The sequence below is a fragment of the Otolemur garnettii genome, unplaced genomic scaffold, assembly GCF_000181295.1.
Source record: "Otolemur garnettii isolate 467f Iridium unplaced genomic scaffold, OtoGar3 scaffold00080, whole genome shotgun sequence".
Taxonomy (NCBI): domain Eukaryota; kingdom Metazoa; phylum Chordata; class Mammalia; order Primates; family Galagidae; genus Otolemur; species Otolemur garnettii.
The window spans coordinates 8,625,039-8,639,480 of NW_003852475.1; the positions used below are offsets into that span (position 1 = coordinate 8,625,039).

The window sequence follows — 14,442 nt, forward strand, 5'->3', positions numbered from 1 at the left end:
GACAGTGGGCATTCTTGTCTTGTTCCAGTTCTTAGCAGAATGCTTTCAACTTTACCCCAAACACTACATTTGCTGTGGGTTTTGTCCTATATGGTTTTGATTATTTCGAGGTATGTTACTTCTATGCTAGTTTGTTGAGAATTTCTATCCTGAAAAAGTGTTGGATTTTATCAAATGCCTTTTCTGCAACTATTGAGATAACCATATGATCTTTATTTTTGTTTCTGTTTATGTCTGAAATCACATTTTGATTTGCATATGTTGACCCTTGCATTCCTAGGGTGAAAACTGCTTGATCATGGTGAATGATGTGCTATTGAATTTGATGCTGGCATGGATACAAAGAATAACATGTGTACATTTTTAGTCAGACTGCAAGTTAATACAACCTCCACAGAAAACAATATGGAAACTCCTCAAACAAATAAAGGTAGACTTACTATTTGACCTAGTAATTCCACTACTGGGCATCTGACCAAAGGAAAGGAAGTCAGTCTTTTTATCAAAAAGCCACCTGCACTTGAATGGTATCACAGCACAATTCACAATTGCAAAGATGTGGAATCAGCCTAAGTACTCATCAGTTCTCGAGTGGATTAAAAAAGTGTGATATAGAGTAATAGCCATAAAAGGAATGAAATAATGTCTTTTGTAGCAATTTGGATGGAACTAGAGGCCATCATTGTAAGCGAAGTATCTGAGGAATGAAAAACAAACAGCACATGTACTCTCTAATAATTGGGAGATAATCGATGGGCACACACTGGCACAAGGAGAGGCAAAGGTCATTGGAAATCAAGAAGGGGGAGGGAAGAGAGACAAAAACTTGCCCATCAGGTACCATGAACCCTATTCAAGTGATTGGCATGCTGAAACCCCAGCTGAAGCACTATAAAAGATTTCTATGTAACAAAAAAAAATCTGAATCCCCTTTATGTTTTGAAATAGATAAGAAATGAAAAAAGAAAAAGAGAAAAACAATTATCACAAAGAGCTAAGAATTTGTAGGTGTTTGTGTACATTAGGATACAATTTAGATAAAAGTGATAAAGACAGTCTTGAAAAAATTAACCTCACCTGAGTATAGATTGTGGTATGTAGACAAAATTGATGAAAGATATGTGCATATTTGTCAAATATTTTAATTATAATTGGTCATTTCTTTTAAATCTAGATAAAAATGATACAAAGAAATAAAATCAAATTGGCCTCAGATTTATCTTTAACTACACTGAAGCCCCCGGTATTGGTTTAAGTTCAACCTAATTTTGGAGAAAAAAGTAATAATTCTAGAAATATATATTCAGCTGAGTTGGCATTTTCATGGGAAGGCCTTAGAGAAATATTGACATATATGAAAAAATTCAGCAAATATACTCAAATAAAAGCTTCTCTTGTGTATTTTTGATGAATTTAGGTCATTAAATAGGATTTCTGCCAAAGTAAAGAAAATTAAGAATGGAGAAATCATTCAGGAAAAGAGTAAATTGTGGGTGGCACCTGTGGCTCAAAGGAGTAGGGCGCTGGCCCCATATACTGGAGGTGGCGGGTTCAAACCCGGTCCTGGCCAAAAAGTGGAAAAAAAAAAAAGAATAAGTTGTACAAACAGAAATACTAATTATACAAATAATTGAAATTACTCCCAAGGAATTGAGGAACAGAATATAAAGAATACAAAAATGTTTTCATAAAAATATTTCCAAAATAAATATACAAACTGTATCAACAAAGACTATGGAGATGAGGTAAATTAAAGGAATCTAAGAATGTTAACTTCTTCATTGTAAAATGAGAAAAATGACTTCTTAATAGACTTCTCCTGAAGAGTTATATTTAAAGTCTGGGTTTCGTTGTAAGAATATGTATTTTTTTAAAGTTGAAAGTACTTACCAGTAGAACAAATAACAAAATAACTTTTAAACCAACAGAGAAAAATAAAAATAGGAAAATAAATAAAAGTGCAAGAAATGCATAAAATCAAATATTTCAATCTCATACTATATTTTAAAAGTAGGATAGAAAATTTAAATTTAAGCATGATTCTAAAATGAAGAAACTACACTAAAATGGTAAGTGGTCCTCTCGAGCTGTTTATTTCTTTTTATTTAGTGGTAATTTTTCTTTCTTCTTTGAGAATATTTTCTAAGTTTTCTAAAATGACAATATATTTTTTATAACAAAAATAGCCAATACAGGTTATGACTGAATAGTGTAACAGAAATATTAGCTTCTTGTATTTTCACTTTGGATATAAGAGAAGATGGAAATGAGGAAAGAGATTATGATCTTATAAACAGAAATAAGAAAAAAGAAAATGGGGTAGGTTGTCCTATGTATACCTCACACACAGTGATTTCTGAAATTCTAAGCCAGAGAAGGCAAACATGACTGAATCTTAGGTTAAACAGGAAAGAAATGTCATCTTCACAACTAAGAGATGTCAAAGGTAGCGTGTTAAAGTGTGCGAGTGTGTATGTGTGTGGTTTTGTGTCTATATGGATTTCTACAGCCAAACTACAATTGTCAATTGTAGGAATGAAGGTTCCCCTAGTCTGAAATCTCCCTGTTCAGTTATTTACCACCTTGCTAACTTTTACATTATCTATTGAGGTATGTCGTATTTCATCATTCAAGTCAATCTAAACCTTTATTCCATATATAATTTTTTGTCTCTCCATAAATTGCCTTAAAAATTCAAACTCCTAAATTTATTCTCAGCTATATTTCATGGTTTGTTCTGTGTGTAAAGTATTTTCTCACCTATAAATGTGTAGATTACTGATCTAGTAACGTGTGTTTTGTTTTCACTATGGACATTATATGTTGAACAGCTAAAAGAGGTATGTGATTGGTTCTCTAGGCCACTACTGCATAAATAAACTGGAAATCAACTTGCATCAGAAGGTGCATAATTTATGTATTAAAATTGCAGAAGAAATCACAGCTGAAAAACTATCTTCGTGTGATATGAGTGAAGCATCAGAATCACATTGCTTCTGTTCGTATCTTACAAACCGCATGCTGAAGAGGACAATCCATCAGAGAGAATGAATACATCCTAAGCAGAGAATTTACCATCTTTAGCACCAATTTTTCTTTTGATTTTCAATGCTTTAGGTACAAAAAAAATGAGATTCACTAAAATTTATTTTTCAGGATAAATTGCAGCCATGTAAGTATAACATCTAGAGGAAAGCTGTACCAAGGAACTCAGTCCATGTGTTTTCTGTAGACTACATGTGTGCATGAAGGACACGTCTCTGGGCCTTTCGATGTAATAATGTCAAAAACTAAATGTCTTTCTGAAAAAAACCTCTTTTCTTATATTTTTAATTATCCTTATCTTTTCCTGGACATGTCAACTTTCTAGATAAGTTAGCAATAGATGGGGCAGCAGAATTGAAAAATAAGCCATATTTTTGGGCTCTTTTTTGCTGTTGTTTTTCTCACATTCAAAATCTATGGAAGAAATAATTTTTGTGCTGTATTACCCTATAACCAACTTCATAATGAACTGCTTGTCTCTCTATCTCTTGCAAGTTACAATTCAAGGGTTCATATTTAAATAAAAATTCTTAATATACATTAAATTTCTAGTATTGTGAAAGTTATTGCAAAATGAACTGATGAAAACTGGAGTGGCACATAGCATAAATAAAACTGCTTTCAGAAACTGGTTAGCTATATTTTGCTTAACTCTGAAGGACTCTTATTCCCTTATATCTTAATCTCATATAAAACTACCCTTAAATAGTTGAGACTATAAATAGTAGTATTTTAGAGTAGGATAAGATTTTACATCTAGAGTATATATTTGAAGATACAGAAATGAGAGGGGGATAAAAGAAAATCAATAATATTTTTTCTATTTCCTTCATCACATATACCAATTTTCCCCGTTAAGGATTTGGAAATTGTGGGCATTTTATATATTACAGTTAATTTATAATACCCATAACAGGCAGTTAGTATTGAACTTCTTCATGTCTGAATTATCATAAAAATGGAAAGTAACCTTCCCAGAAGTGCAGACTTAAATATCAACTTTAAGCAACCAAATAAGCATGTGACAGAACACGAATCAAAATAAAACACTTATACCAAATTGGCACAAACAAAACACATTAACATAAATTAAAATGAATTAATTTATGTAAAATTGTACAAGTTTCCAAATGAAACTTTTTCCTTTAGTAATGACTTTGTGTGTTTACTACACAGGCACTTTATTATTACCAAATTTCTATAAATATAACTCACGCATCATCAACATTAAAGAATAAAAATCAAAACAGGGTAACGCCCTGATTTCATTCATGAGGGCACTTTTCTTGAGCTGAGAGACATTTAATAACGGGAAGCAGAATATAGCTCTAGATAGGTAGTTCTAAACGGGAAATCTTGCTCCCCAGAAGACATTTGACAATGTTTAGAAATATTTTTCATTGCTGTGGCTCTGGGTGACGCTGCTAGCATTACCCAAGTGGATAAAAGGCACGGATTCGGCTAAATATTCTGCCCTGTAGAGGACAACAAAGAATTGCCTGACCCAAAATATCAAGAAGTTGAAATTTTTGCTCTCAGTTTGGGTAGGGAGGCAAGTTTACCAGGAAGCATTAAGTTTCATAAAATATCTCCCACTAAAGCTCAAAGGAACAGTTTAGGAAGCATTTTATTGGTGGTGTTTACAAAGAATTGTCATTTTGGAGAAGACTTATGCACTGGGATTTCTAGCACTTATATGAGTTTTTGCAATAGAAAATTAAAATAAAATGAACAGAGCTATAGAAATAGAGTAAATTAAGTTTGAGTAGTGGAAAAATATTTTTGTCATGTAAATACTGTAAAGTAACTATAAATAGAGGGACTATGGACTCCGATGTGGCTTGTCATGAATCAGCACCGTGTGGAAAGCATAATGTGCAAATAAAGACCGTGGAAATAGAAAGGCCCAGGGGCTTAAAAATGCATTCTGCCCTGGTGAGAAGAATAGGTCATCAATAGTCAGGTCCCCAGGTCCCCAGTGCCAGTCACTTGCATATCACACATGATTTGCTAAAAGTTTATATTGAGGTTAACGGCATCCAGATTACACCAAGATGCAGGTTCTGTTTCTTTTAAATAATAATTTCCCTTGCACTTACAAAGCCCTGGTATAATAAAACTCTGGGATAGCATAAATAAATTAGACTTCTTACATTTGCGATGTCTAGCCTGCTGCTTCAAGTAGGTATACAAATAAGCATTTCATTTACAATATCTAATGGGATTCTAAACAATATCTAAGGAATCTGAATTTTAAAGTACAATTTTTGAGAATTGGAACAGACAGAAAAAGCTTTGGCTTCTTTCGACTCAGTTGTCATACCATTGTGTATATGATCTAGGTCTCCTTCTAGTGCAATATGGAGTCCTTGACGGGCACAGTAGGGCAGGAAAAAGGAGAAAGTAAGGGAGGTGTCTCTGATTCAAGAAGAGGAAAAAACGCTTCTCTGTTGTACCTTGAAAAACGATGCAATGACATCAGTACTTCCCTGGAGAGTACTATGGTCTAAGGCTATAAAAACCTGCCATGGTCCCTGAAACGGCTGTCTAGGAATATTTAAACTACAAAGGAATTTTCTTATTTTTAAAAACTACCCAACACAAGCACTTAAATATGTAGAATTCATTTAAATAAGTCAGTCAACAATTTTTTATAAAGTATTTAACACTTCATTGTAGAAACATAGGCAAAATGACTATTATAACCAAAATGAAAAATACTGTTCAATTTAAAAAATGTACTTAAACAAGAACTTGAAAAAGTTTATGATATGCATAACATTGTTCAAGCAAAATTGCACTAGTATTACATAAATCAATAGTTTATAAAGGCCTCAATATGGCAAAGTTTAGAAATAGGTAGTATGCATGCACATAGTACAACAAAAAATTCTCCTTATAAAACAGCAGTTTTTTAATGCTTGTACAAAGGGATAAAGAGCAACCACAAACATATTTCATCTGTTAGGTTAATACATTATGACAGCTAAAAGTCAGTCGTGTCTATCAGAGGAACAAAAAGCCCTCCAAAACTTGTGAATAAATCTTTTGTGCCTTTAAAGATATTTGTATAAAAATGCTATCTTTTTCTTTATACAACTTAAATAAATTGTACTTGTTTCAACTAAAATTTGAAAACAAACTAAAAAGTGAATGGGGTCCATGTGTATCTAATCAAAAGAAACCAGAATACCAGATTGGACTGGTGCAGCATTTATACTCTCCACCTTTGATTATGGGCAGATAATTGTTATTCTAGAACTTGGAAGGTCTTTGAGGAATATATTTTGGATACAGTAAATAATGGATTAGTCGTATTGTGTCTTGAAAATATTTATCACTCACTCTATACTAAAATGGTTATTTTATCTTTTACTTTTGACCTAGCAAAGAGAATGCTTTCACAATGAAATCCTGTCACCAATTTGTGTGCTTATGTATTATTTGTTAGCGTTCAGTGTGGTAAAGGATTGGGTTAATCTTCCACAAAATGCATGTGACTGGGAAGAAATCGTAACACACAAGTACCCAATGCCCTGTTGTGCTCTAGGCTGGTTATTTACCTCGGGGCTGAGGGAGAACGAATGGTCTCATTCCATAGCAAATGTGGTCTGTCCACTTAGGGTTATATGTTTGCTATGTTCTACCACCTAAATATAACTATTGCTTACAAGGTGTATACATTTATTATCTCACATAGAGTCTGCTAAGTTTTGAAAAATGTAGTCATCGGTGTTCATGCAAATTATTAATTTTATATATTTTTAAAGTATTTTCTCAAAATTTTCATCTATCACCTGGCAAGCTAAGGCTAATTTCAAAGCAGGAGATGCTGAATTTGTGGGAGCTATATATTTTCATCAGAGTCTCATTCAGTTTTCATGAGCACAAAGAACAGAGTTGACCATTCAACCCATCTTCCATCAATCTAAACAGAAAAATAAAATGACATCGTATTACAGCTTTCAGATCATATAATGAAAAAGTGCAGAGAATCTCATTGTTGATTAAGTAGAACCAAAAAAGTTCATATAAAATAGATCACTTATATTCACACTACAAAGGAACATATGTTATTTTAATTTTAACAAATTCAAAGGTGTGTCGTATCAGCAGCATTGTTGTAAATTGTACTGTAGTGCAGTTCTTTTTCATAAAAATACCATACAAATGGTCAATCAATAGTCATCAGCAAAAAATGAAACCCCAAAACTCAGAGAACAATTAACCAGGAAAAAGATAAAGAAAGAGGTAATGCTGATGCCAAAACAAGTATAATACTGTTGGAACATACAAAAGTAATCCTTATATTTTATACATTTATACAGCATATAAAAGATATCATTGATTATGCCACTGTCTCTCGTATACCAATTTCTAGTTTCTTTGGAAGTAGTTCTTTCCTTTCATCCACACTTCCTAAGGAGTTTCGACAGTGTTGTCCATCCATATATAATTTTGCATACACCGGATTAGAGTAATTTGTTGGCTGAAGGGAAAATAAGTAAATATAATTTTGTTATTTACTTGACCATATTAATTAGTTACTGCCACATTAATTAGTTTTAATGGTAACAATATTTCCATGCCATGCATTTAATATATTAACTAGTATGTGTGTGGGCTTTGGTTGCCTTTAGGATGGTATTAGATAAAACCATAATTTTATATTTTTCAGGTAAATAGTGAACCTAAGGGGAACTTTTACATATATTAAAAGCCAGAAGAAATCTTCGTGTAAAGCTATGCTAATTTGGACTTGATGATAAAAGCATAAAATGTTAAACCAAACTGCCACATGTCCAGTCCCCATGTTCTCTGGGGACTCTGTACTGCTGCTGCAACCCTGTAAGTGGCAGGCAAGATGTGTTTACACAAAAGTGTCTCATTGTTTGGTGATTATTTTTATTTTCAATGTGGGTCAACGAGCAAGCAAACCAAGAATAAAAAAGTAAAAAAATGCATCAGTGACTTTAAAATAAAGACAACATTTTTGCTTCAAATAACCTATATAGACACATCATTAGAAATATTTTTGCATTTGTTCAAACAGTTGGGAAGTACAGTCACGTTAAGTTTTACACTCATTCTGAGCATTCTGAAGTGACGGGAGGTGTGCAGCAGCTACCTCTTTCAGTTGGTAAACATATGTGATGTTCATTATTTGACAAACTGACAAACTATAGCTTAACCCAGCAAAGTATTGCCATGTGTTTGTTTGGTTTGTTGTTATTGATGGTGTAATTTTGTCTTTTCAAAAGTAGTACATTAAATCTTAGTTACAATAAGTTGCATCTTTGAGCCATGCAGAGGAGACAAGCATGACAGGGAATGAGAATGAAAGCAGGTGATGGGAAGGAGAAACAATGGGAGAATATTCATCCCGAGGAATCTTGACATGCATATTTCATTTTTCTTCTGCCTAAAATGAACTATGTAATTTTAGACTGGGTTGCTTTCTCTAAATAGCAGTTACTTAATTAAAGAACGTTCTGGAGAATGTTTTTTGTTAGAGCATATCTAATTTCTCAATATGATGAACCACTTTAAAGTCATATTTTTATTTAACTGCACATCAAATTTGTGTATATTAAATAAAACATCATAATAGGAAATGAATAAAATCAAACATAAATGTAAATTTTTCAGTTTAAATTTCTGGTCAAACATTCTTTTCTAAGACTAGCAAATGCTCAGGTTAAGTTTTCATTTTCAAATCCAGTAGAAGAAATATTTCTACTTAATAGCTTGCCTAAAATAACGTTTTATATGTAAATCTGCACAGGCAGATCACGTAATGTAAGCCCCCGATTTTAATGTTGCTTTGAAAGCTCTTGTTAATTAAAAACTTAATTAAAGACAAGCCTCTACCTAAGTCTAGTAATCAGTCTTTAATTGTGAGGGATTCTGTGATGGAATGGATATGAAATAATGAATTTTCTTCTCTCACCCCAGCAGTTAGCGGTCCTTTCAAGTCAGAGTTTAGGTAGATGGGCGGCGCTGTGTGTGGAAGCTTGAAGGCACTGGGCCCTCCCCCTATGTACCTGGTCTGAATATAAACAAAGAATTTTAGTATCTGATCTAATATCATGGAACCATTTTTCATCAATATAAATCATGTTAAATCATAAAAATAACATAAAAATACTCTTTAGCCTTAAGCCATAAACAGTGTGTTCATATTAGCTTTAACAACTTAAAACAGAAATATTAATACTGCCTTTTTAGTTCAGAGGTAAACATTTATATCATATCTAACTTACTGATAGACAGGCTATACAACTAGAGAATTCCATGCATTTCTGTTTAGCTTCATACTCCCCAAGGAAATGATATCTTTTATAAAGATAATATTATTTTATTTAAGGTTTTGCCATTTTGAAAAGTTCTAATGGTGGCCCATTCTGGACACTCAAATACCTGGCTGCTGCTTGAAATTAAAGACTCATCATTCTTCTATGTTTTAGGGAAAAATAAAACTCAAAATTTAATACACAAAAGCACTTATCTATATTTATGGAAGTCAGACTGTAGTCTAAGACAGATCAATTACCAGTTAAATTGACCCACTAAGTTTCCTTCTTTCTTTTTTTTTTTTTTTTGAGACAGAGCCTCAAGCTGTCACTGTGGGTTGAGTGCTGTGGCATCACAGCTCACAGCAACCTCCAACTCCTGAGCTCAAGTGAGCTTCCTGCCTCCGCCTCCCAAGTAGCTGGGACTACAGGCACCCGCCACAATGCCTGGCTATTTTTTGGTTGCAGCCATCACTGTTGTTTGGCAGGCCCAGGCTGGATTCGAACCTGCCAGCTCAGGTGTATGTGGCTGGCGCCTTAGCTGCTTGAGCCACAGGCGCCAAGTCAACCCACTAAGTTTCTATCCAACTGCATCAACTTTAGACTTTCTTGGGTGTAAAAGCAGAATTAGCTAATCTGGGACACTTATATTCATAATACAGTATTTATTAGCAATCTGCAAGGAAAAAAAAAGACCTAAGTGAACATTTCAAGAATATAAAAGTATTAAAAATATATATACAAATTTAAATATATTAACCATCAATTTGTAATAATGAACGACCAAAATGTTTGGGAGAAGGTGAAGGGATTCGGGAAAAGATTTTAAACATAAAATCAAGTCTCTTTACCTCTTTATTTTCTGTTTTAAAGGTCTCATTCAGAAAATATTCAAAGCAGTTCAAGTAAGAATTTTAATGAATTTAGTATAAAATAAGCTAATATGTGTACTAATTTATCTGTTTCAACTTTTCAAACTATTCTGTGGTTATCTCTATAGTCAAATCTAATTTACTTTCAGTCAAATCTATTTTATTTATTACATACTTTATTCCTTTTTATCATAAGGTACCTATTGAACTACAAATTTTACCTACTTTTCAAATAAGAGAAATGACTCTTCTAAAAAATTTTCTTCAATTTATATTGATTTCACCATGCATATATCAAACTATTGTAATACAGTGAATACTATTTAAAATTTATTTCATTATTAAGGTAACTTCATTGTGGCCCTCTGTTTTTCACTACTGTCTAAAGCTATCAGGACTAGCTATGTTGTCTATAGTTGTTTCTTAAGCAACAACTAATTTTACATTTCAATCATCTAAGACATATTCTACGCAATTTGGTTAGTCAGAAAATTGATAAGTAAATATTTACTGAGTATTCTGTGCTAACTGCAATAAAATTATATTTGAGGAGCAATGATGCATATGAGGAAGTAAGTGTGGAACAATTTTTAAATGGGGTATAAGAATCTATTCTCCTTAAGTGCAGAAAATTGGATTAATTCTATCACTAGACTAAAAATGATAAGGGAAAAGTGAGAACCCTTTTCATAGGAAAAGTTGTTAAAGTATACTCTCATTAGTCGATGTTATACTAATGGATACTATATTTTTATTCCTAAGAAAAATGCTAAGAATTTTAAAATTGTTATTTAAGATGTCTTTTTTCTTCATAGGAAAAGTATTAAATAACAGTGTTTTTTTCAGACAGAATGTATTGAAAGCAAGGTTACCAGAATTTATTATGAAAAATCTCAGTTTTAGGAGTGAGTTAATTGATTGGTAATAATAACTATAAAATTATTCCTAATTAGGAAAAAATAATTATAATATTCTGTGATAGTGCATAATTTATCCATGCAATAAGTATTGACTGATTTTCTCCTTCCTTCCTTCCTTCTTTCTTTCCTTTCTTTCTTTCTTTCGACAGAGTCTCACTTTGATGCCTTTGGTAGAGTGTTGTGGCATCATAACTTAGGGCAACTTTAAACTCTTGGCTCAAGCGATTGTGATGCTTCAATGTCCAGAGTAGCAGGAACTACAGGTGCCTGCCATGACACCGCTATTATTAGAGATGAGGTCTTGCTCTTGCTCAGGCTAGTGTTGACTTCCCAAGCTCAAGAAATCCACCCATCTCGGCCTCCCAGATTGCTAGGATTACAGGTGTGGGCCACTGCATCAGGCCTGACTGATTTTCATCAAAGTGATTGTTTGGTCATCAATTTCAGACATAGAAAGTTTGAGCTCAAACTTTCAGTTTGAGGATGGATTCAGCACTAGTTTGTGGATAGCACTAGTTTGAAGATATGGGATAATATCCAACTTCTTCGGGAACAGCTGTCATTGTCAGTGTAAAATTATCTAAATGCTGATTGGCCACTTTGATTATTTATAACTTAACAGTGCACTTAGGACAAAGTAGCTTGAATACATCAGAAAATAAATAAATGATCAATAAGTTGAGAAAAATTATTTCATAACAGCAAGCTGATAGTCTTAGAGAAAAATATTCTAAACGTGTCATGAAAAATATTCAGATAGTCCAATGAAATGAATAATCACAAGTTTAACTTGTTTGGAAATAGTATCATTTATCTATTTCTCTTGAAAGGTACTAATCTGAGTAGACAATAATATAAACTCACAGAAATTTTACAAGGCTGTGGATTTTTAGGATATATGTATTAATTATTTGTTTTAAATCCATAAGGATGCTAGAGCATACAGAAATATATTTCTCAAAAGTGATTTGAATACAAAGAAATCCAAGGACACAGCTTAGTTGGCTCTTCAATAGAACACTATTGAAAATAAAATACTTTTTTGACAATAAAGCCTTCTACACTTTTACATCGAAATATACATCAGCCAATACTTTTATATTATACTGTATATTTGGATATGCTAATTCCTCAACACATTTGAATAGTATATTATTAAATAAACTATATATATATATTTATGGGTTGCCATGTTATGATTTAATACATATATACATTGAATAAAAATCAAAAATCTGGGTATTTATCATACCTGTCACCTCATATGCTTATTATTTCTTTGAGGTGAGAACATCTAAAATCTCTCTTCTAGCTATTTTGAAATATACAATACAATATTGTTAACCACAGTCATCCACTGTGCAACATACCCTACCAGAAATTATTCCTTCTAACTGTAACTTTGTTACCCATTGACCAGTCTCTCCCTACATTCCTCTGGAAACCACTACTTCACTCTCCACTTATATACGAGCAACTTCTTTAGATCCCACATGTGAATGAGATCATGAAGTTTTTGTCTTTCTGTGCCTGGCTAACTTACTTCACTTAACATAATTTCCTCCAGGCCCATCTTTGTTGCTTCAAATAACAGGATATCTTTCTTTCTTTATGGCTGAATAATATACCATCTTGTATATATACCACATTTTTCTTTATCTATCTGTTGATGGATACTTAGGTCAATTTCATATCTTCGCTATTATAACAGTGCTGCAATAAACATGGGAGTACAGATATCTCTTTGATTTACTAATTTTGCTTTTATATGTCCATTAAAAACAAAACTAAAATAAATAAGTGTTAAAAGAAGAATGTACTCTCCAAAATCAATGAAAACAAAAATATCTGTAAGTACCCAGTTCCTAACAAACCCAAGCCCCACAGAACTACATAATTGTCCAATAACACTGTAAGGAAGAGAGTTAAAAAGGAAAAGCTTTATTGAACTCCCTGCCAGGCATAGTGCTAGAAACTGTGTATATGTTCCTTTGCTGAAAGTCAGTAGCATTGCTTTATGATAGATGTTCATCTGTCTACCTACCCACCTACCTACCAACACACTGGAAGAGACATAAACATTTCAATGTTTGGTATCAATACCAAAAGATTTTAAGTGGGTTTTTAGCTTGCTTGGAGTGAACATAAGTTCATTAATGAGTCATTTTTCCAATAAAACTCATACAGAAATAAAAAACAAACAAATAATACATATGTATAAGCTAAGTGAATAAATAAATGTTTTCTGAAGCATGTTACATCAGCTTGCATCTTCAGATTAATGCAGTCCATGATTATACTTTTTTTTGTCAGAAGAGACTATATCATTCAACACATCCTGAACTCCTTTTTTGCAACTTCAGATAAAAGAACAGAATAACAAAATTCAGAACCAAAGAAATATGACTCAGAAATGGTAATGCTCACTGCCCATTATTTTAAGACATATTACCTTTGTTGGCTCTATCATAAAGCCAGGATCTAAAAGACCTCCATCGTTGTGATCATGATCTACCTCATACATGTTATAAGAGGGATTGCCAATTTCTACATTTATTCCTCCATTGATTATAGGTTGTCTTCTAATTGTTTTTGTCCTAGAACATACGAATAGTAATATAAGTTTGAGTTGTATAAATATTAAAACCAACATGTATGCAGCTATCATGTGTATGTACAGATTTACTGATATACTTGGGAAGGTATGTACATAAAATGCATTTGAAATAAGTTAAATTAGTGACATTTGCCAAGTCACATAGGAAGAACACACCTTGCTTTGGTAAGTCATTATCCCAATTATTTTGACTTACCGTTAAAAACACACTGGAAATAAAACCCTCCTAAATAGCTAATACCACATTAATTGAAATTTAATATTCACTAATTATCTTTTAAAATTATATTTTCCTCCTTTTTCGAAAACTATCCCAAACAAAATAAAGATAAGGAAACTTTGAAATAGATTGTTTTCAATCCCTCAGTCACATGCTTAGAATCGTGTTTTACATAATTCAAAAACTGACTACCAAGTTCTTAGTTCTCTGCTAATGATGCCATGGACAACCTGCTCCTGAATCTTTACAAGGGCATTTTCAAATAAATGGAAATGATACTTCTCATGAAATACAAAATAAATGAATGCACTATTTGTGAATGAAATTCTAATTGTGACATACATATTCCTATTCAGCAATCGTATTCGCATTATTAACGATACACATTAATATAACAAGATGCTCTTCAGAACCCTTGCTGTTTGAAGTAAACACTACTGCAAATGTAAAACTCTATTGATTTTAAAATGATATG

General features: G+C 32.6%; 1 protein-coding gene across 1 annotated transcript in view; it reads right to left on the bottom strand.

Annotated features, from left to right (window-relative positions):
- Window positions 1–5,657: 5,657 nt before the first annotated feature.
- LRP1B (LDL receptor related protein 1B) overlaps window positions 5,658–14,442 on the bottom strand; it is a 320,398-nt gene continuing 311,613 nt past the window's right edge. Inside the window, exons 47-49 of the mRNA XM_003794393.2 lie at window positions 13,583–13,727; window positions 8,996–9,094; window positions 5,658–7,534 (exon numbers count right to left, since the gene is read on the bottom strand). Coding sequence (XP_003794441.1) covers window positions 7,394–7,534; window positions 8,996–9,094; window positions 13,583–13,727 — 385 coding nt within the window. The 3' untranslated portion in view covers window positions 5,658–7,393. The remainder of the gene's footprint in view (window positions 7,535–8,995; window positions 9,095–13,582; window positions 13,728–14,442) is intronic.